Source organism: Chiloscyllium plagiosum, unplaced genomic scaffold (genome assembly GCF_037043375.1).
Source record: "Chiloscyllium plagiosum isolate Xiang-an unplaced genomic scaffold, Cpla_swu_hap1 HiC_scaffold_20, whole genome shotgun sequence".
NCBI classification, from domain to species: Eukaryota; Metazoa; Chordata; class Chondrichthyes; order Orectolobiformes; family Hemiscylliidae; genus Chiloscyllium; species Chiloscyllium plagiosum.
The window spans coordinates 12,812,582-12,836,881 of record NW_028270158.1 but is presented as its reverse complement, the minus strand read 5'-3'; the positions used below and the strand labels follow the sequence as shown (position 1 = coordinate 12,836,881).

The 24,300-nt window shown below is 40.3% G+C and overlaps 1 protein-coding gene across 6 annotated transcripts in view; it reads right to left on the bottom strand.

Moving 5' to 3' along the window:
- grin2aa (glutamate receptor, ionotropic, N-methyl D-aspartate 2A, a) overlaps positions 1-24,300 on the bottom strand; it is a 303,951-nt gene that overhangs the window by 86,484 nt on the left and 193,167 nt on the right. For all 6 annotated transcript variants that reach the window (XM_087997681.1, XM_087997676.1, XM_087997678.1 and 3 more), the window contains exon 5: positions 9,937-10,142. In XM_087997681.1, the coding sequence (XP_087853807.1) occupies positions 9,937-10,142 (206 nt within the window). The remainder of the gene's footprint in view (positions 1-9,936; positions 10,143-24,300) is intronic.

Genomic DNA, 24,300 nt, shown 5'->3' with positions numbered 1-24,300 from the left:
ACAGACCCTTTGGTCCAACCAGTCCATGTTGACTATAATCCCAAAATAAACTAATCCTACCTGCCTGCACTTGGCCCATATCCTTGCAAACATTTCTTAATCTTGTACTTATTCAAATGTATTTTAACGTTGTAACTGACATCCACCACTTTCTCTGGAAGTTCATTCCACACACAATCCACTCTCAGTGTAAAAACATTGCCCCTCGTGTCCTTTATAAACCTCTTTCCTCACACCTTAGAAATATGTCCCCTTATCTTGAAATCTTGCACCCTAAGGAAAAGACACCTGCCATTCACCTTATCTATACCCCAATTGATTTTCTAAATCTCCTATGTTCCAGTAAAGAAAGTTTCAGCCCATCCAGACTCTCTTGATAACTCAAATCCTCCATTCCCAGCAACTCTCTCCAGAATGACCAGAACTGCATACAGTGCTCCAGAAGAGGCCTCACCAACCTCTTGTACACCCTCAACATGACATACCAACTCCTATACTCAAAGGTCTGAGCAATGAAGGCAAGTGTGCTAAATGCTTTCTGCCAAGGTGATCTCATATCCCCTCTTTGCCTTCCTGATCTCCCTCTTAAGAATGACCCAACATTCTTTACAGTTTTCAGAAGATTCATTTGAACCCAGTTGTCTATATGCAATATATGATTCTTTTTTATTCTTGATTAGAATGTCAAATTCTTCCAACTTCAAAAAATTATGTACCCTGAGGTCTCTCTGTTCTACAATAATATCCAAGGTCCTACTTTTAATTGTATAAGTCCTGCCCTTGTTTGTTTTATCAAAATGTAATACCTCACATTTATCCAAATTAAACTCCATCTGTCCATTGACTCAATTGATCAAGATCTCTTTGTAATCTTAGATAACCTTCTACACTGTCCACTCTACCACCAAATTTGGTGTTGTCTGCAAACTTACGAACCATGCTTTCTATATTCTCACTAAATAATTTATATAAATAATAAACAAAAGTGGACCCAATACCAATCCTTGCGGAACACCATTGGTCACAGGCCAACAGTCTGAGAAACAGCCCTCCATCACCGCTCTCTATTTCCTGCTATTAAGCCAATTTTGTATCCAATTGGCAAGCTCAGCCCTATTCCATGTGATCAAACATTACTAATTAGTCTGCAATGCAGGTCCTTGTCAAAGGCTTTACTCAAGTCCAAGAAAACAACACCTATTGCTCTGCCCTCATCGATCTTCTTAGTTACTTCCTCAAAAAGCTCAATCAAGTTTGTGAGACATGATTTACCTTGCACAAAATCTTGCTGACTATCCCTCTTGTGGGCGGCACGGTGGCACTGTGGTTAGCACTGCTGCCTCACAGCGCCAGAGACCCGGGTTCAATTCCCGCCTCGGGCGACTGACTGTGTGGAGTTTGCACATTCTCCCCGTGTCTGCGTGGGTTTCCTCCGGGTGCTCCGGTTTCCTCCCACAGTCCAAAGATGTGCAGGTCAGGTGAATTGGCCATGCTAAATTGCCCGTAGTGTTAGGTAAGGAGTGGATGTAGGGGTATGGGTGGGTTGCGCTTCGGCGGGGCAATGTGGACTTGTTGGGCCGAAGGGCCTGTTTCCACACTGTAAGTAATCTAATCTAATCTAATCCCTAATCATTCCTTATCTATTCAAATGCATGTAAATCTTATCTTTCAGAATCAACTCCAACAACCTACCCACCATCAAAGTCATCTCTGAGTTCCCAGGCTCCTCTTTACATCCCTTCTTAAACAAAGGTACAGCATTAGCCACTCTCCAGCCATCCGGCACCTCACTCATAGTTATAGGTGATATAAATATTTCTGCTCAGGGCCCTGCAAGTTCCTCCCTAACTTCCCACAATCTCCTGGGATACATCGCATCATGTCCCAGAGATTTACCCACCTTTATATTTCCTAAGACCTTCAGCACTTCCTCTTCTGAAATGTGAACTGTTTTCAAAACATCAATATTTATTTCCTTGAGTTTTCTAACCTCCATTTCTTTCTCCACAGTATAAACTGACCTGAAATATTCACATAATATAGCTCTTATTTCCTGAAGTTTGACGCAAAGACGACCAATTTGATCTTTAAGGGGCCCTATGCTCTCTTGATCTTATTGTATTCGTAAAATCTCTTTGGATTATCTTTAACCCCCTGATCTGCCAAGGCGATCTCATATCCCCTCTTTGCCTTCCTGATCTCTTAAGAATGCTCCAACATTCTTTACATTTTTCAAGAGATTCATTCTATATCCAATGTATGATTCTTTTTTATTCTTGATTAGAATGTCAATATTTTTATTCATCCATTGTTCCCTAATCCTACCAGCCTTACCTTTCACACTAACAGGAACAAATGTTTCTGAGCTCTCTTTATCATACTTTTGAAAGCCTCCCACTTTTTAAACATCCCTTTATCTGCAACCGGTCTACGCCAAACAACTTCTGTTGTCTCACACCATTAAAATTTGTCATACTCCAAATTAAAGCTTTAACTTTTATGGAAGGCTTATCCTTTTCCATAACTATTTTAAAACTAATAGAATTATGATCACTAGACTGAAAGTGTTCCCTTAGTAAGACTTCAGTCACTTTCCCTCCCTTATTACCCAAACCTTGATACTTCTATAATAGGAATATTTGCATATTGATAAAGAAAATTTTCTTAAACACATTTAACAAATTCTTCACCATCCAAACCTTTAACACCATGGTGGTCCAATTCAATATTTGGAAAATTAAAATCACCTACTATTACAATCTTATTGTTCTTACATATATCTGGGATCTCTCTACATATTTGTTCCTCAATTTCACTGTGATTATTGGAGGCCTAGAGTACAAGCGCATCAAGATGATTACTCCTTTCTTATTTCTAATTTCAATCCATATATTTTCACTAGATAACTTTTCAGAAATATTTCCTCTGGTTACAGCAGTAATGTTTTCCTTCACCAAAAATGCCACCCCTCCTCCTCTTTTGCCTCCCTCTCTATCCTTCCTATAGCATATAAAACCCTGAACATTGAGCTGCCAGTCCCAACCCTCCCTCAACCAAGTTTCCCAATTCCATGTCCTCAATATGCCCTGACTTCATCAGCCTTGCTTGTAAGATCCCTTGCATTGAAATAAATGCAGGAAAATTCTTCAGAGTTACTCTGACTTACTCTTGTCTGTCTTTTTTTTTAATTAACTTGCTCTTTTTAAATTCAGAACCCTCCTCATCTCTCTTTCTATTTACTCTCCCACTTAAGATCCCTCCACTCTCTCCTAATCGTTGACAGTTTCCCTTAATCGAACTAGTAACTCTCCCCACAAGAATATTAGTCCCGTTGTAGTTCAGGTGAAACCCATCCTTTTCAAACAGGTCTTTTCTGCCTTGGAAGAGATCCCAATGATCCAAGAACCTGAATCCCTGAACATTACACCATCTCCTCAGCCATTGATTTATCTCCTTTATCCTTTTATTGCTTCCTTCATTCAAGCTTAGCACCAGGAGTAAACCAGAGATGACTACTTTTGAGGTTCTGTTTTTTTTAATCTTCTTTGTAACCTCTTATATTCACTCTTTAAAGCTGTAATCTTTTCCCTAACTATGTCATTTCCACCAATATGTACAATAACTTCCAGTTTCTCACTCTCTCCTTTAACAATAGGCATCAAAGGTTTTGAGACGTCCCTAATCCTGGCACCAGGAAAGCAACACGTTATCCTAGATTCATGTTCACTGCCGCAGAATCTCTGGTCTGTGCCCCGACAAAAGTATCCTTTTAAATTTGTCAAGCCCTACATAAAATAAGATTCATTCTTAGTGCCCAAGAAATGACTACCCCTTCTATTTTCCTCTGAGAGATTAATCCCTTTAAACATTACCCAAAACTGAGATGGGAAATAGCCACAGGAGACCTCTGAGTTACCTTCTTAACTTTCCAGACAGTCACCCATTTATCTCACCGATCCTGCTGAGTAATCAGTCCTCTAAATCTGCTAGCCATCTAACTCTGTCTCTTGTGTGTATCAATGACATCAAGCCTAAAACAAAGCAGCATTCAATAGCACCTTATATACAAAATAAACTACCTTTCCTTCCTGAAAGACTGAATATTAAGCATGCAAAAAATAGAAAACATCCAGCATGTAAATCTCAAATAAAATCAACCACTTAGCTAAACAATTAAGTTAAAAATGATTCCTTCTCAAGTAGTCCAGCAGACATCTTTCAATCCTCTCATAAATGTAATCTCACTCCAGAGTTGTCCCTGGGGTCGGGGAGTCAAGAACTAGAGGCCATAGGTTTAGGGTGAGAGGGGAAAGATATAAAAAAGACCTAAGGGGCAATGTTTTCACACAGAGGGTGGTACGTGTGTGGAATGAGCTGCCAGAGGAAGTGGTAGAGGCTGGTACAATTGCAACATTTAGAAGTATCTGGATGGGTATATGAATAGGAAGGGTTTGGAGGGATATGGGCTGGCAAGTGGGACTAGATTGAGTTGGGATATCTGGTCGGCATGGACAGGTTGGACTGAAGGGTCTGTTTCCATGCTGTACATCTCCATGACTCTCTATAACTGTTATGTCTAGGACTCTCTAAAAGCTCCATAAGCACAACTCCGTTTAAAAAGAAAATGCTCCTTCATGATTTTTTTAAAAAACTATTTTGCGATCTTCAAAACAATCTCTCCTACATGTATACTTTTTTAGCGTATAATGTTAGAAAAAGGAAGTTTGAGTTGTCCACATGTAGACCTCTCCAAAAGCTCTGTAAACATAACTCTGTACGAAAAGAAAAACATTTTATTTTATACAGAGTGTGTCTACAGAGCTTTTTTTGCCTTTTTGACAATAAAATAACCAAAATGAATCACAATAAAAGTTTTATACTACTGAAATGTCATAACTATAAGAAATCTACAAATAAGCTTGCAGTCTCATGTGCAGCTGCAAGATCCATGTGACTCTCAGTCTGAAATTTTAGTTTCCAGCCTCATTAAAGATAATTAAATGGTCATCCAATCTCCTTCCCACTCGATAGAACCTTCGGAGACCTCTGAGGGCTTGGAACTCATAAACTCCATAGCTGTATTCCTCAGCCGGTTTAACTACTTCACACTGGAATTCTCCAGAATCTCAGATAATCTTCTGCTCCCCCCAACACCAAAATCTAAATGTAGCTTACCTAAGATTATTTGGAAACTAAAGCCTTTTGGTCTCCTTCCTATTGGAAGGATATTGTGAAACTTGAAAGTGTTCAGATTAGATTTACAAGGAAGTTGCCAGAGTTGGAGGATAGGCTAAATAGGCTGGGGCTGTTTTCCCTGTAGCGTTGGACACTGAAGGGTGACATTATAGAGGTTTATAAAATCATGAGGGGCACGGATAGAGTAAATAGACAAGGTCTTTTCTCTGGGGTGGGGGAGTCCAGAACTAGAGGTCATAGGTTTAGGGTGAGAGGGGAAAGATATAAAAGAGAGCTGAGGAGCAATGTTTTCACGCAGAGGGTGGTGCGTGTATGGAATGAGCTGCTAGAGAAAGTGGTGGAGGCTGGTACAATTGCAACATTTAAAAGGCATCGGATGGGTATATGAATAGGAAGGGTTTGTAGGGATATGGGCCGGGTGCTGGTAGGTGGGACTAGACTGGGTTGGGATATCTGGTCAGCATGGACAGGTTGGACCAAAGGGTCTATTTCCGTGCTGTACGTCTCTGTAACTCTATGACTCTAAATGGCCCTGTTAACAACTAACAGGCCAAACCCATCATATAACTCTGCTGTAATTACATCAGATTCTGCAATCAATGCTCTCTTTCTGTACCATTAGTTATTATGTCGGGACAAGAGTTTCCCTCGGGGGCATTTCTGAGATGCACAATATTAATCACAGCCTTATAAATAGATTGTATTTCACTCTTGAGAACAATGCCTATAATAGGTTGCAACCTGGAGAGGATTTCACTGGATGGCAACTAGGAGGCCTCACCTTCTATTATGCCGAGTACTCATCCTGTAGCAAGGTTCTGATCTGCACTGTTCAGGCTTCTTTCTTCTAATTCAATCCTGAGTTACTTTCTCAGCTATTTTCAGTGGTGGGTCACTGTAATGTCCAGCTATTGTGTCAGTATAGTTACCAACAACTCCAACACTGCAGCAAGTTTAAAATCACACAACACCAGGTTATAGTCCAACAGGTTTATTTGGAAGCACTAGCTTTCGGAGTGCTGCTCCATCATCAAGTGATTGTGGAGTATATGATCATAAGACACAGAATTTATAGCAAAATAAACCTGTTGGACTATAACCTGGTATTGTGTGATTTTTAACTTTGTGCACCCCAAACTCAGGTAGTCTCAGGCCACCATAATAATAGACATCACATGATTTGGTTGACCACATTTGAGAAGAAGAGTTGGTTGCCAACCAGAAAGCTGAATGGACAACTTAAAAAGAGACCTATAAAGACAGTGGTTAGCATCAGCAGCACGGTGGCTCGATGGTTAGCACTGCTACCTCACAGTGCCAGGGACCTGGGTTCAAATCCAGCCTTGGGTGACTGTGTGGAGTTTGCACATTCTCCCATGTCTGTGTGGGTTTCATCCACAGTCCAAAGATGTGTAAGTTAAGTTGATTGGCCATGCTAAATTGCCCACAGTGTTCAGGGAGATCAAATTGAACATAATTGAAAAAAGGCAGAGAATCTGGCGTCTCCAGAAGAAAATGGACTTTTAAGAGATGTTGGAAAGGGGAATGCAGAAGACGAAGGACAAGAATATCAGTTCTGAATGGTTATTGGCAAATGGATAGAATGGTAGAGTGCAAAAAGATATGAAAATGATTTCATAAGTCATCAGAGTGCCTATGGTGATATTGATGGAAACTGGGACTGTGATGTAATTTACAGAATCAGCTAGTTATAATTCAGCTTTCATTTTTAAACAAAAGGTTTTAAATTAGCTTTTCATTTAAATCCAACTGATCAGGGCATTTGTTTTCATGAATATTTTATCTGATCTATAAAACCGTAAAATATTTCTCTCTCCTCACTTGTGCAAGTATGTCAACAGTCACAGAGTTTTGTTGAACTACATAGGATACCCAGAGTAGAAAATGGCTACAAGACACAACTAATACATGCCACATTTCTGCTGCACAGAATCTTCCACCAACATTCCATATGTCACACTATTAGCAGACTCCCCTATTCTCTTTTACATATGTTTAGCAGCTTCCTGAAAAATATGTCTAAACTATTTGCCTCAATAACCCTCTGCAGCAGCAAATTTTTATTCTTGCCAATCCCTCGGTAAGGTTTCTTCTGAATGCCTTAATTGGTTTCTTGGAGATTATTTTATATAGATGGCCTCCAGTCTTTTCTTTTCCTTAGGCTCTCTATCAAAGTCTTTCATGATTTTAATGCATCTATTGGGTCATCCCGCAGCCTTTTCTTTGTCAGAAGAAAACAGTCCCAGAACATTAATTCTTTCCTAGTTGTTGTAACCTTGCAGCACAATCCTTGCAACTCTTTTTGCACTATCCTCAATGGCCTTATAACATGGTGACCAGAACTGTGCATGTATCATCTAACCAATATGGGTTTACCATAATTTCTGTATTTTCAATTCCATTCTACAAGAAATAAACTCTGATGCTTGGTTTGCTTTTTTTTTGTTGCTTTTAGTAGTTTGTGTATTTGCACTTCAAAGTACTTGTGCACATCTCGCCCATTTAGATATGTAATGTTCAAGTAAATAATTAAAGTTAGCTCACAAATGAAAACCTATCTCACCAGCCTTACTTAGACCTAGAGGTTTTCCAAAGTTTAGCAATGCATGATGCAGGTAAAGCAAATGTTTCCATGTTTGTACCGCTTGAGTTTTCCTGGATCAGACCACTAACCTGTTGCTTCAGGAATGTCACTCTCAATCAAGTAAGGGTGACCACTCTTACAGCCTGCCACAGTGAGGCTTATAATCAACTTTTTGTCCCAGGTCACAAATGCATCTTCCACCAGTACCATCTGTAATGTGGGTCTCAAACCCCAGAGTCTCGTGCTCAGAGGTGGGGACATTACCCACAGTGCCTTAAGACCTACACCTTGCTCGAGTACATTGATCTTGTTTGCATCCTCAAAATACCACTTAACCCCAAGTTGAGATTTCAACCCCATAGAGTGCCCTTTCAAGGTCAAACTTTTTATTACCCCTTTAATATTATCTTCCTCTGACCAGACTCAGTCCATCTCTCATTCATGCCTTTATGGCTTCCAGACTCAATTATTCCAAAGTTCTTCTGACTAGTTTCTATCCCCATAACCTTGCCTCATCTAAAACTTTGTTTCCTATATCCTGTTTACCCCACTAAGTCCTGCTTACCCGTCACCCCTGCAACCATTGAATTTTATTTTTACAACATGTTATATTTAAAATTCTTGATCTTGTATTTATAACTCTCCATGACTTTGCTCCCCTTGACCTTCTCCAGGAATTGTATGTATCATTGAAGAGCAAGAGTGGTGAGAATGTGGATCTTGCTTCTACAGAGCGGAGGCAACAAGCATAACAAACTTAAGGAGAAGTTGTAGAGTCATAGAGTCATAGAGAGGTACAGCACGGAAACAGACCGTTCAGTCCAACTCATCCATGCCGACCAGATATCCTAAATTAATCTAGTCCCATTTGACAGCACTTGACCCATATCCCTCTAAACCCTTCCGATTCATATAACCATCCAGATGTTTTTAAAATGTTGTAATTGTACCGGCCTCCATCATTTCTTCTGGAAGCTCATTCCATACATTCACCACTCTCTATGTGAAAAAGTTGCTTCTTAGGTTCCTTTTAAATCTTTTTCCCTTCTCACCCTTAAACTATGCCCTCTAGTTCTGGACACCCCTCCCCCCGAGGAAAAGGCCTTGTCTATTTACTCTATCCATGCCCTTCACGATTTTATAAACCTCTATAAGGTCACGCCTTAGCCTCTGACGCTCCAGGGAAAATAACCCCAACCTATTCAGCCTCTCCCTGTAGCACAAACCCTCCAACCCTGGCAACATCTTTGTAAATCTTTTCTGAACCCTTTCAAGTTTCACAATATTCTTCCTATGGCAGGGAGACTAGAATTGACTATTTCAATGGTGGCCTAATCAACATCCTGTGCAGCCGCAGCATGACCTCCCAACTCCTATACTCAATTTACCAACTAATAAATGCAAGTATACCAAATGCCTTCTTTCACTATCCTGTCTGTTGTTTCATATGAAGGAGCAAAAGGAGCAGATGGATAAGTGAATAATGTTATAATAAAGAAGATGTGGGGAAGTTAGAGTGCACCATGTCTACCAGCATTGACCTAGGCAAAAGTGAGGACTGCAGATGCTGGAGATCAGAGTCTAGATTAGAGTGGCGCTGGCAAAGCACAGCAGGTCAGGCAGCATCGAGGAGCTAGAAAATTGACGTTTCGTGCAAAAGCCCTTCATCAGAAAACCAGCATAGACCTGTTGAGTTAAATGGCCGAATACTAGTTTTAATGCTGGTAAAACCCGATATACTATTCAGCAACTGTAATATATTATTGACAGATGACAATGAAATAATTAAAGAACAGCCCTTCAACAAAGTCGAAAGTAAAATAACCTGCAAGTTCTGCAAATCTAAAACAAATACAGATAATTGTAGACATGCACTGCAGCTTCTATGGACAAATAGTGGAATGTATATTTGGGGCTGCAACTTTTAAAACAGAAAAAATAAAATTAGTTTGATTTGATAGCTACAAACCTTTGTTTGGTTTAGCTCTGTTTCCTTAAACACTTAGGCGGTGTTGTCAAACATGCCGATTATGGAAGCTTCTGTAAAGCATACCACTCTCTAAATGACTGGGGCTCCGTTTATGACAATGAAATAACTGACAGGAGAAATGAAAATGACCTCGGACTTTACTCACACAGCTTTGATATTTTTCCTGCATGGCACGTTGCTTCTCGCACAGGTTCCAGTCAACTTATCCACGTCCTCCACAATGACAAACGGGGTTTCCTCCAAAGTGACGATAGTGAGGTGGCTGTCATCTACCTCACTGTCTGCAAAGGAATTAAATCTTGGCCACACTGGATATTTTAGTGCTAGACTTTGGTTTTCCCACTTTCCAACCTGCAACATGAAAATACAAAGTCATTTACAAGTGAATTAAAGTTTACCAGAATTTTTTTTTATTCATTCATGAGCTGTGGGCATAGGTGGCCAAGATATATGCAACTGTTAGCAACAATTAAATGCATTTGTGCAGAGCCTTGAATGCGGTAAATTATCCAAGGCTCTTTGCAGATTTGCCACCAAGCTACATAAAAAGAGAAAGGTGGTTGCCAAAGGTTGACCTGAGAGGTAAATTTTATAGGGTTTATCTTAAAAAAGGCAAAAGACGAAGCGAAGGTGGTAAGTTTTAGACATGGAACTTCTGATCGTAAGGCTTTGGTAGCTGGGATGGAAACCAGAAAATGCAGAATAGGCCAGAATGGGAGGATTGCAGAGAACCTTTGGCTTTACTGTTAGAGATCACTGAAAAACACAAGGCCATGGAGGATGCCAGCGTGGAATGCATCCTTCTTCAGTGCCGTGTAAATGTTATGATCCAATGGGAATCGCCAAAGCTAGGTTACAATTCTAAGTGAGACATTAATTTATGGATGAAGGTTTGCTCACTGAGCTGGACGGTTCATTTCCAGACATTTTGTTACCCTACTAGGTAACATCTTCAGTGAGCCTCAGGCAAAGCAATGCTAAAAATTCCTGCTTTCTATTTATATGTTTGTGTTTCTTTGGGTTGGTGATGTCATTTCCTGTGGTGCCATTTCCATTTCCACAGGAAGTGACATCACCAACCCAAATAAACCCAAACACATAAATAGGAAGCAGGAATTTTCAGCATTGCTTCGCCTGAGGCCCATTGAAGATGTTACCTCGTAGGGTAACGAAACGTCTGGAAATGAACCGTCCAGCTCAGCGAGCAAACTTACATCCAAAACCTCAACCTGAGCAACAAATCTTCTCAAAATTCACATTAATTTATGACATAATCTGATTAGAGGGTCAGCAACTTTTTTGTTTAAAGTAGATAATGTAGGCATGTGGAATTTCAAACTAAAATAATAAAGCTACAGAATTCTCCGGTTTTGAACAAACAAAATAATACAAAGTTAAGAATGTGAAATAATCTACTGTATGTGTATGGCTATATGCATGACACCAAAATTGGTAGAGTTGCAGATAGTGAGGAGGATTGTCAAAGGATACAGCGGGATTTGGGTAGAGAAGTAGCAGATGGAGTTTAATCCAGACAAATGTGAGGTGATGCATTTTGGAAGATCAAATTCAGGTACAAATTATACACTAAGTGGCAGACGCCTTAGTAGCATTGACATGCAGAGGGATCTGGGTGGACAGGGTCACAGATCCTGGAAACTGGCAACACAGGTGGATATGGTGGTCAAGAAGGCATACAGCATGCTTGCCTTCACCGGCAGGGGCACTGAATTTCAAAGTTGGCAGGTTATGTTAGAGCTGTACAAAACTTTAATTTGGCTACATTTGGAATTTTGCATGCACTTCTGGTCACCACACTACCAGAAAAACATGGATGCTTTGGAGAGGGTGCAGAGAAGGTTTCCCAGGATGTTCCCTGGTCTGGAGGATTTTGGTTTTGAGGCAAAGCTGAAAAGTTAGATAATCCTGGATTGTTTTCACTGGAAAGGTAGAGGCTGAGGGGCAACTTGATAGAGGTCTACAAAATTATAAGAGGCATAAATAGGGTGGATAATCAGAGGCTTTTTCCCAGGGTGGTAAAGTCATCGACAATAAGGTATAAGTTCAAGGTGAGAGGGGAAATTTTAGGGGAGAAGTTTTGGGAAAAGTTTTCACCCAGAGGATGGTGGGTGCCTGGAAAGCACTGTCAGTGGAGGTGGTGAAACGTTTAAAGCATATCTTGAAAGACAGATGAATGAGAGTCGAACAGAATGGGCCTGGGTGGGTTGCTCTTTGGAGGGTCGCTCTTTGGAGGGTCGGTGTGGACTTGTTGGGCCGAAGGGCCTATTTCCACACTGTAAGTAATCTAATCTAATCATAGGGATAGAAACTGCACATAGACAATCAGTAGCAGGTCTAAATATGGATTAGGAATCGGTACAGGCTTAGTGGGCTGAAGGGCCTGTTCCAGGGCTGTATTGTGTTTTTTTTATTGTATTTTATAACCTATTGATTAATTACTAGAATAAACATGAGGCAAGTATGGGTTGAAATGCAAATTGTAGTCAAATGCTCCACAGATCCCATTGAATCACAAATGTTATCAAGATAGATCCCATTGTTATATCAGCAATGCATCCATACATTACATAGAACATAGAACAGTACAGCACAGTATAGGCCATTTGGCCCTTGATGTTGTGCCAACCTTTTATCCTACTCTAAGATCAAACTAACCCATGTACCCTTCATTTTACTATAATACTTTTGCCTTAAGAGTCGCTTAAATGTCCCTAATGTATCTGACTCTACTATCACCACTAACAGTGCATTCTACACACCCACGACTCTCAGTGTAAAGAACCTACCTCTGACATCTCCTTAAACCTTCCTCCAATCACCTTAAAATTATGACCCCTCGTGATAGCCATTTCCGCCCTGGGAAAATGTCTCTGACTATCCACTCTACCTATGCCTCTCATCATCTTGTACACCACTGTCAAGTCATCTCTCACTCTTCTTCACTCCTTTGAGAAAAGCCCTAGCTCCCTCAACCCTTCTTCATAAGACATGCCCTCCAGTCCAGGCAGCATCCTGGTAAATTTCCTCTGCACCCTCTCTAAAGACTTCCACATACTTCCTATAATGAGGTGACCAGAACTGAACATAACATTTCAAATGTGGTCTAATCAGGGGTCTGTAGAACTGCAGCATAATCTCACAGCTCTTAAACTCAATTCCCTCTACTAATGAAATCAAACACACTATATGCCTTCTTAACAACCTATCACTTGGGTGGCAACTTTGAGGGATCTATGGGTGGGGCCCCCAAGATCCCTCAGTTCCTCCATACTGCCAAGAATCCTGCCTTTATCCCTGTATTTTGCATTCAAATTTGATCTTCCAAAATGAATCACTTCACACGGTTCCAGGTTGAACTCCTTCTGCCATTTCTCAGCCCAGCTCTGCATCCTGTCAGTGTATCATGGCAACCTACAACAGCCCTCCACACCATCCACAACTCCACCAACCATCGTGTCATCAGCAAACTTACTAATCCACCGTTCCACTTCCTCATCCAAGTCATTTATAAAAATCACAAAGAGCAGAGGTCCCAGAACAGATCCCTGCGGAACACCACTGGTCACCAAGCTCCAGGCTGAATACTTTCCATCTACTACACCCTCTGACTTCTATGGGCTAGCCAATTCTATATCCAGACAGCCAAATTTACCTGTACCCCATGCCTCCTTACGTTCTGAATGAGCCTACCATGGGGAACCTTATCTAACAGCTTGCTAAAATCCACGTACACCACATCCCTCTCTACCTTCGATGTGTTTTGTTACATCCTCAAAGAATTCAATAAGGCTTGTGAGGCATGACCTGCCCCAGTGATCCATACTGACTATCTCTAATCAAACTATAGTTTTCCAAGTAATCATAAATCCTGTCTCTCAGAATCCTCTCCAATAATTTGCCCATCACAGACGTAAGACTGACTACTCTGTAATTCCCAGGATTATCCCTATTCCCTTTTTGAACAAGGGAATACCATTTGCCACCCTCCAATCATCTGGCATTACTCCAGTGGATAGTGAAGACACACAGATCATCGCCAAAGGCGCAGCAATCTCTTCCCTCACTTCCTGTAGTAACCTAGGGTATATCCCGCTTGAATCAGGGGACTTATCTATCGCTATGTTTTTCAAAATGTTCAGCACATCTTCCTTCTTAATATCAATCTGTTAGATCATATCAGCCTATTATATGCTGTCCTCACAAATGACAAGGTCCCTCTCAGTAGTGAATACTGAAGCAAATTAATGACACTGTGGGTCATCAAATGTCGTTAAAAGTTTGACTCCTTCACACGGAATTCCAATTTTTCACTTTCAAAGACCAAGCCTTAGAAGGCCACTTCTCCAAGTTGGATTGCTTCACCTTCGGTTCAATCTCCTCCCCAAGACGGTGTACCACAACATTTGCAAATCTCTGCACTTGTCTCTAATTACTGGCATGATTCCAACTCTTTCTGAGGCAGCTAGATTCACTAATGAAACACAGCCTCTGAATTTCTCTGAACTTTTAGTTTTACTTACATCAAGCAAACACTACTTGTGGACTTCCTTCAACCATACTTTCAGCTGGACTGAATTGGCATCTTCTCTAACAGATTGCTTCCCTTAAATTGCACTGAGCTGATAAATGAGGTTTCCAAGCCCTAACTGTCCAACAGCACGGATGCAGCTAATAGCAGCATGTTAGTTGCGTGTGGCCTCTTCCCTTCCTTCTGACTAAATCTTACTGACTCCTAAACTGCTATTCACTGACCACTATTTTCTAGTGACCTGTTAAAATGCTTCCAGAGGGTCCTGCCTTTATTAATGCGTGGAACCAAATGTTACCAATGTTGGAGCATTCTCTTTCATGCATTTTACAATTCTCCAGCCAACTTCCTTTCCACAATTGCAAACGTCTGGACATAGACAGACACACAGGGACAGAGAAATGGGTTTCATTACATCTTTCCCTCAAAAGAAAGAAAGATTTACAATGGCTTGGAAAATACAAGAAGTTCTTAGTGTTCTAAATTTCTGACAAATAGCTTATCGTCTACTCGACTGAAAACACTTTTTCATTCATGCATTCGCATATATTGTATTAATAAAGATTTAAAAGCAAGTGCATGCAATTAAAAAAAAGACTGGCAGAGTTTAAAACTATAGCATTAACATAACTCAGCACTAGTGTTCATTTTGTATGCCTTTTATTTAATTCCGCAAAGAACATAAACAATTACAATGCTTTTTCTCAATTTTATTTGTATTTTGTGCCATGGATTTTCAATCTTTCGGCTGGAACCATAAACCAATATTCTGGCAACCTATCCCTCTGCATGTACGGATGCATCTCAGTCTTTATATGACAAAAATGACTTTCACATTGGCTTTTCAACTTTAATTCAGAACATTATGCTTTTTTTTTAACTCTTCTCTGTTAATGCAAACATGTTTTTCAATTCATCCTTTAAGGTTTCTACAGAAGAAGTGTATGTAAGATTTGAAAAGTACTTCAACATTATCTTCTTCAAAACCTCCCTCCATATATTTGCTTACTCTCTTATTTTCCAATTCCTTCCCAGGTTATTCATTCAGCTGAACAACTGCTCTGTTTGAATCAGTTCCTTATTTTCAGTATCATTTGTAAAACTCATCCACAAATTTGACCACTTCCCGTGGGTTTTCATTTCTTTGCAGACAGTTTGCTCCATGGTTACTGATTGGTCCTTAGACTCTTTCAATGTCCTCATCAATTCCTCAACCTATTCCTTCAAATTTTCTTTAGCTGCTTTCAATGTTGGAGCTGCTCTTCAATTCTGGCAAGGGCATGATGGGCTGAATGGTCTCGTTCTGTTCTGTATCATTCTAAGATTCGATTACTGAGAATGTACTTGATTAGGGAGCTTTTAGTCAGATCTAATTTACGGCAATGTTTGGGGTAGCTAATAAATTATACTAAGCCTTACATTTACTCTTTCCTCCAACTGATAATTAATGGAAATCATAATTTTTGAGCTGCAAAATGACTAATTTATTGTTGCATTTGCATCAACTGGATTGTTACCTCATTGACTTGCAATATCCTATCTTGCTGCCCTTCCTCCCGTCGCCAGCAAATAGCACAGACTGGGACATTGGATATATCATTGATCAAAAAGGGAATCAATCATTTGGAGGGTCAGGCAGCGATAGAAGTTGAAGCCACAGTCCAATTAGCCACAATGTCACTGAATAATGGTGCAGGCTTAAGGGGCCAAATGGTTTGTTCTTCCTAATAGTTCTTATATCCTCTGATTTTTGTGAAAAATCATTATTCTTCTGTTTCCAGTTTGATCTTTCAGCTCTTTATATCAATGAACAAAAACTTAGGCTGCACGTCCAAGCAGGTACCTTTTATTTGTTAAAACCTTTGGTGGTGCAAATGTTCTGCCTCAGCAGAAAGAGCTAAGGACTAATCAAGGGCAGTTCCTATGGATTTGTAGAAGTCAGTTAACGCCGAACTAAGTTAACTTGAAGAAAATGCATTTATTAAGGGGCTGTAGCAAATGTTGGATAATTGGGTTTTGAAAAGCACTTCAGAAAAGTGCTGCCTAAGAGATTCTTGAATGCCAAAGCCCAGGAAATGAAAGAAGGAAAGAGTAAAACCTTACTTCCAATGTTTTATATCAAAACCATAGCACAGAATCATAATTTCAGAATACTTGACATATAAAGAAATGACTAGGATATAAAAGGTAATGACTTCAGGTGGCTGATAAAGCTAAAAAAATCATGAAATTAAGTCTACATAGAGCAACATTTACAAGGATAGTACGCAAGAGGAGAATTATTAGGGAGAAAGTTGTGGACTGGAACCAAAGTCAGAAGTTCTAGCATGAAGCTAACCTTGGTGTAATGAAAAGTGGACTGATCCTTCTCTGTTGTCAGCTCAAACTTTTGGGATTCCCTTCCTAATAGTATTGTAGATGGACCCTACACCACGTGGACTGCAGCAGTTCAAGAAATCAGCTCTACCACCCATTCAAGGGCATGCAAGATGCACAATAAATGTTGGCCGAGCCATCACCACTCCCACATCCCAAGGAAGAATTTTAAGAAGTCCCAAATTCCAATTAGTGCCACCAAGATGAATATTCAACCCAAAATGACAATTGTAGATCTGAAGTAGTTGTCAGCTGCTTTACTACAGTCACCTTGCCAAACAGACTGAATTGTCTAAAGTTTTTAATGAAACAGAAATTGCTGAAGAGCATTCTAAGGAAGGGTCACTGGACTTGAAACATTAACTCTACTTTTATTCCACAGATGCTGCTAGAACTGCTGAATTTCTCTAGCAATTTCTGCTTTTGTTTCAGATTTCCACTATCTCTGTTCCTTCTTTTATTTTATCATCTAAAACATTTCCTGTTTTTGCTATTATGAATGAATCCAGGTAAGTGCTGTCCCAGTAAATATTATACCAAAGAGGAGTGATTTTGCATGGCCCTGTTGCTCACTAATGTCAGTTGAGGTGTTTCCCATTCACCACTGGGTTTGTGCCTGTTCAAATTGTTAGACCACCATGTTGAAGCTGTCAAAGTCGTTTCTCTTCATAAATGTCTTGTCTTGAAACTGCAAAACCGTCCATTGTGATAGCTCCACAGAGGCTGAGTACCAGCCACTATGTCATCCTTTATTTACATATGAACAGTCCTTGACTTTACTACTGCCCCATTCGGAGTCAGCTCTTATAGTGGCAGCATCTCTGACACTCCTCTACTTTTCTGTCAGCCAAGACTCCCTAATTGGACAGATTAACAGCCCCAATCAGGGAATTTATATTCTATGAGGTCCAGCTAGCCGATCTCGTTACAACTACTATAACATTGTATGTTTTCATTTCTGCTTAATTTTTCTGGATTATCTCTGCAGCTTATAAAAGGTACTTCTAAAATGCACAATGTAGAGGGGCTGGTGTTGGACTGATGTGGACAAAGTTAAAAATCACACAACACCAGGTTATAGTCCAACAGGTTATTTGTAAGCACTAGCTTTTGGAGCACCGAAAGCTGATGTTGATGATTTCTGGACATCGGAGTGTATCTAGGAAAACTTAACAGACAGCGAAATTCACAACTGATCTTGGAGGATCCTGTGTGGGAGAGCTCACAGTACAGGAACAGATACGTGCATAGTTTTTAACATGTAATCCTGCTGTAAGTCTACAGTGGTGAGTAGAGCGGGTGCTGGCAGGTTGTACTAGGTTGGGTTGGGATATCTGGTCAGCATGGACAGGTTGGACCGAAGAGTCTGTTTCCATGCTGTACTTCTCAATGACTCTACATGGATGGTGACATCTTGAAAAATGTCCATATTACAGCGGAGGAAGTACTGGATGTCTTGAAACGCATAAAAGTGGATAAATCACCAGTACCTGATCAGGTGTACCCTAGAACATGGTGGGAAGCTAGAGAAGTGATTGCTGGGCCTCTTACAGAGATATTTGATCATTGATAGTCACAGGTCAGGTACAGGAAGACTGGAGGTTGGCTAACGTGGTGCCACTGTTTAAGAAGGGTGGCAAGGACACTATAGACTGGCGAGCCTGATGTCGGTGTTGGGCAAGTTGTTGGAGGGAATCCTAAGGGACAGATTGTACATATATTTGGATAGGCAAGGACTGATTAGGGATAGTCACCATGGCTTTGTGCGTGGGAAATCATGTCTCACAAATTTGATTGAGTTTTTTGAAGAAGTAACAAAGAGGATTGATGAGGGCAGAGTGGTAGACATGATCTATATGGACTTCAGTAAGGCATTCGGCAAGTTTACCCATGGGAGACTGGTTAGCAAGGTTAGATCTCACGGAATACAGGAAGAACTAACCATTTGGATACAGAACTGGCTCAAAGGTAGAAGACAGAGCATGGTGGTGGAAGGGTTGCTTTTCAGACTGGAGGCCTGTGACCAGTGGAGTGCCACAAGGATCTGTGCTGGGTCCACTACTTTTCATCATTCATATAAATGATGTGGATATGAACATAGGAGGTGTAGTTAATAAGTTTGCAGATGACACCAAAATTAGAGGTGTAGTGGACAGTGAAGAAGTTTAAAATCTTCGAGGAGAAAGTGAGAACTGCAGATGCTGGGGATCAGAGCTGAAAATGTGTTGCTGGAAAAGTGCAGCAGGTCAGGCAGCATCCAAGGAACAGGAGAATCGACGTTTCGGGCATAAGCCCTTCTTCATTCCTGAAGAAGGGCTTATGCCCGAAACGTCAATTCTCCTGTTCCTTGGATGCTGCCTGACCTGCTGCGCTTTTCCAGCAACACATTTTCATCAGTGAAGAAGGTTACCTCAGAGTACAATGGGATCTTGACCAGATGGGCCAATGGGCTAAGAAGTGGCAGGTGGAGTTTAAATTAGATAAATGCGAGGTGCTGCATTTTGGAAAAACAAATCAGAGCAGGATTGTACAGTCAATGGTAAGATCCTGGGGAGTGTTGCTGAACAAAGAGATCTTAGAGTACAGGTTCATGGAGTCGCAGGTAGACAGGATAGTGAAGAAGGCGTTTGCTACGCTTTCCTTATTGGTCAGAGCATTGAGTACAGGAGTTGGGAGGTCATGTTGTGGCTGTACAGGACATTGGTTCGGCCACTTTTGGAATATTGCGTGCAATTCTGGTCTCCTTCCTATCGGAAGGATGTTGTGAAACTTGAAAGGGTTCAGAAAAGATTCACAAGGATGTTGCCAGGGTTGGAGGGCTTGAGCTATAGGGAGAGGTTGAATAGGCTGAGGCTGTTTTCCCTGGAGCGTCGGAGGCTGAGGGGTGACCTCATGAGGGGCATGGATAGGATAAATCGACAAATTCTTTTCCCTATTGTACTACATTAACCATTGGTTGATTCCAATCAAGGGATATAATTATGGATCAATATCCCACAACCACAAATGAGTTTCTGCTTCGGAACATGGTCAGACGAATAGAATGAAACAATGCTAAATACTCACTTGAGGTAGAGAAAACAGACCTCATGAGAGAGGTCATCAACAATTATGCAATTGAAGTTTACTTGAAGTCAATAGAAAAGTAAATGGGGCAATTTGTAGAAGAGGCTGTTGATTCTATATGACCTATTTGATGTGATCACCAAAGGCTAATCTCACTCCAATGTGTCACTCAGATCTCTGGAATCCAATTACTAACAGCAGCACAGTCAAGAGCAACAGAAACATGCTAGAGAACAATGTGACATATCAGGAGATCAAAAAATCAGCAGAAAACATACTGGTAAAGAGCAAACTTGAACAAATTTGCAAGCCAGTATTGTATTTGTACGGACTAAAAATATCATGCGTAGTAATGCATCATTACTACAATACAGAAAAAAGGAGATGTTATGAATAAGATTTACAGGCTGTAAATAAACAATTAAATACTTGATGCAGATGCAAAAACATTATGAGGTAAAGATCAAAATATGCTAAATTGTCTGCCTCTAAAGCGATGGAGTGCCACAGACCAAAATGGGAGATTCTGGAGGAAGACCAGTTCTCTAATTTAGCACATGAAATGTGTAGAGGATTTTGCATAAAATGCGTAGAATCATATTTATGTCAAAGACATATCTTTAAAAACGTGGAGCCTAACCTATTCTCTAATGAGATTATCACCACTGAGTCAACCATCAAATCCTTGGGGTCACCTGCAACACTTTACTGGACCAAGTACATAAACATTGGGACTACAAGAGGAGATGACAGCCTGGGTACTTTGAAGCAAGGTAACTCACCTCCTGTCTCCTCAAACCCCCTCCAGCACCTATCTGGAGTTTGATGGAATATTTTTTACTTATTATAGATGAGCTCAGCTCCAACAAAGGTAAGAAACACAGCACCATCGAGGACCAAAGCAGATCATTTGAGTGGCACCCCCTTAACCACCTTAAATATTTACTCACTGCAACCCTGACAAACCCTGGACTCCCACGTTCACGATTTATAAGATGCACCATGCAACCTATCTTCGACAGCACCTTCCAAACCTAACATCTAGAATTTTTAAAAGCAGCCAGCACATGAGTTCCCACCATTTACAAGTTCCATTCAAAAACACACGATATCCTGACTTACAAATATATTGCTGTTTCTTCGGTGTCATTAGGTCAAATCTAGAACTCCCTCCTTCACTATACTGTAAGTACACTTACAAGACATGGATTCTGGCTTTTTTAGAAAGGGAGCTCACTATCACCTTCTCAAGGGCAATTATGGGTGGGCAATAAATGCTGGTCTACATTCCATGAATGATTTTCTTTAAAAAGCAGAGATCCCTAGATCTGAGTAATCTACTGGCAGCAAAAGAAAATACACAAAGCACTTTGAAGCTAATTAAGTATGCTTGAATAATAAACTCGGTGGTATTGTAGGAAATACAGCAGCCAATTGTGTACAACAAAACTCCACAAATAGTAGGAAGATAGTGAGTGGATAATCTGTTATTAATGATGTTGAGGGATAGATATTAACCGGACACTGAGTGAACTATCCTACTCTTCTTTACAATCATTACATGGAGTCTTTTACATATACTCAAAAGGACTGGGGGCATCCATGTGTAACATTTCATCTCAATGACATTAATAAATGAACCCAGAGTGACAATACAGAAACTAAATAATCGTAACCAGAATTATATTTCAAAATATTTAATCTTGACTATATAAAATACAAGAGCTGAAACTCAAATTCATGAATGTAAAAAATAATATTTACCTTAAGACCATAAGATATAAGAACTAAATTAGGCCATTCAGCCCATCAAGTCTGCCATTGATCATGGCTGATATGTTTCTCAATCCCATTCTTTTGCCTTCTCCCCATAAACTTTGGTCTCCTGATCAAGAGCCTTTCTACCGTTATCTTAAGGACACTCAATGATTTGGCCTCCACTAACCTTCTGCAACAATGAGAGCCACACATTTATCACCCTTTGGCTGAAGAAATTTCTCCTCATCTCAGTTCTAAACAGTCATCCCTTTATTATGAGGCGATGCCCTTGGGTCCTCATTTCCCCGACCTGTGGAACCACCTGTCTATTCACATCCACTCTATCCAGGGACCTCAGTTTTCTCTAGGTTTCAATGACATATCCTCCCATCCTTTAAAACTCCTTTGAGTATAGACCCAGAATCCTCAACCGCACCTCCTATGACAAGCCCTCCATTCCTGAGATCATCCTCTGGACCCCATCCAAAGCCAACACACCCATCCAAAACTGCTCACAATATTCTAAATGTGGTCTTATACCCCCTCAGCAATACATTACTACTCTTAAAATACAGCCCTATAAAAACGAGTGCTAACATTGTGTTTACTTTCCTAACTCCCAACTGAAGCTGCATGTTAACCTTAAGAGAATCCTGAACTGGATTCCTAAGTCCTTCAATCCCCTCAGATTTCCAAAGTTTTCCCCGAGAAAATAGCTTACACCACTTTTCTCCTACCAAAGTGCACAACCTCACACTTTCCAACATTGTAATCCATTTGCCGCTTATTTTCCAACTGTCCTAGCCTGCCAATTCCTCAATATTTCCTGCTCCTCCACCTATCTTTGTATTGTTGTGGACAAAGATGTTAATGAAATGCTTACTTAGTTCTCTTCCCTGCCCTCTTGTCCATCATGTTGACTATTTCCATTCCTGAACAGGAATGTTGGAAAAGCACAACAGGCCAGCATCTGAGGAGCAGGAGAATCGACATTTCAGGTATAAGCCCTTCATCAGCTTCTGCCTGAAACATCGATTCTCCTGCTCCTCAGATGCTGCCTAACCAACTGTGCTTTTCCAGCACCACACTCTTGACTCTGATCTCTAGCATCTGCAGTCCTCACTTTCTTCTATTTCCATTCCTATCAATGGTTTTGCCAAAATCTATTGCTCGTGTTCAGGGTCGAGTTTGATATTTTCAAGTGGCTCCGTACACACTGATGTCAGATTGTGACAAACATTGGGAGTGGGTGTCAGACTTACACACACTGCACCAAGTGCAATTCACATCCTGAGTCACCGTCTGTCACCACACACCCACATTGATGGAGGAAATTACCGGCTGGTACCATAACCAGTCTTTAATTGCTGATTCTGCCAGATCAATTGCTACCACTAGGCAGACAGTTTCAAGCAGACACCAAGTTCGCTGTAAAATAATTAAATCTGAACTGTCCAATTATTCTCCCTGCCCTAAGTTATCCAAAGAGGTGGCAGTACAGTGGTAAAGCAATATGTTAGCAATGCAGGGAGTCAGATTCAAATCCTACCACAGCAGTTGGTGACAATTACATTAAATTCATAAATCTGGAATATAAAGCCAATCTCGATAATAAAGACCCTGGCAGTTGCCCTTTATTACCATAACAACCCACCAAGTTTACTAATGTCTTTTACGCAATGTTGTTTAGGGGAGCAAATTTGCTGTCATGATTTCATCTGGTCTACATATGTCTCCTCATCCACAGCTATGTAGTTGACTCTTAACTGTCCTGTGAAGTTACCCAGTAACCTACTCAGTGCAGGGGCCACTAGAGATGAATAATTAATGCCAGCCTTGCCACTGACACCTACATCTTGTGAAAGAATACAAAAAAGAAATGTCCTCTGTTATTATTGGAAACATGATAAATGCTATTTCAGTGTCCAAAATGTTGATCCTCTAATAGCTTTGCAACCTCAATTAAAGTTCTCTTCTCTTAACACAAAGTCCACTTCTGAAATCACTCCTTATGTCTAAGGTGTCTGTTGGGAAGTAACAGATTATAACTCTTCACTGCACCATTTTGAACCTGTTAATGTCCTTCCTTAATATAGTAACCATTGCAATGGTGTTATGAAGATATGGGTGTAATTTAAGAAAGTTAAAAGCAGCAGAACTACCGGACACATCACCAATTGTTCTCAATAAGACAACAATGTAACACTTGGTCGAACGACTCGATTAGCTCATTACCTAGAGACAAAAACAAATTTGAATTCGGCTAATCAGTTTAAATTACACCCCGAAAAATATCAAACTTCAATCCAGTTTGAATTGAGTATATTGACGATCTTAAAAGCCAATGTCACAATCCGATGCTTTGGGGGTATAAGACCGTGAAAATTGAACAGTTGAGAGGGGAAATGACAAGCCACCAGCATGTAAACAGACTGCCTGAAAAATATCTCTCTTAAAAGTAACTTTTCGATCAGAAACCTGTGACGCAGAAATTCCTAACAAGGAGAAAAGCAGACACAGGAAAATCCGAATAGAAGCTTGAATACTGCCTTATTTTGAGATAAGAAGTGTGGTTTTGTAAATCTTAATTGGGAGTTTTATCAAACTCGTATTATAGAAGGGAAGGTAAAAGATAGGTTAGAGGAAGAAATTGTAAATAATGATTAGTTAATTATTCTGTTATACTTTAAGAAATAAAGTTGTTAATTTTTACTTTAAATAGTTCTTGGCCACTTGAATTTTTAAAGATGACTGCATGGG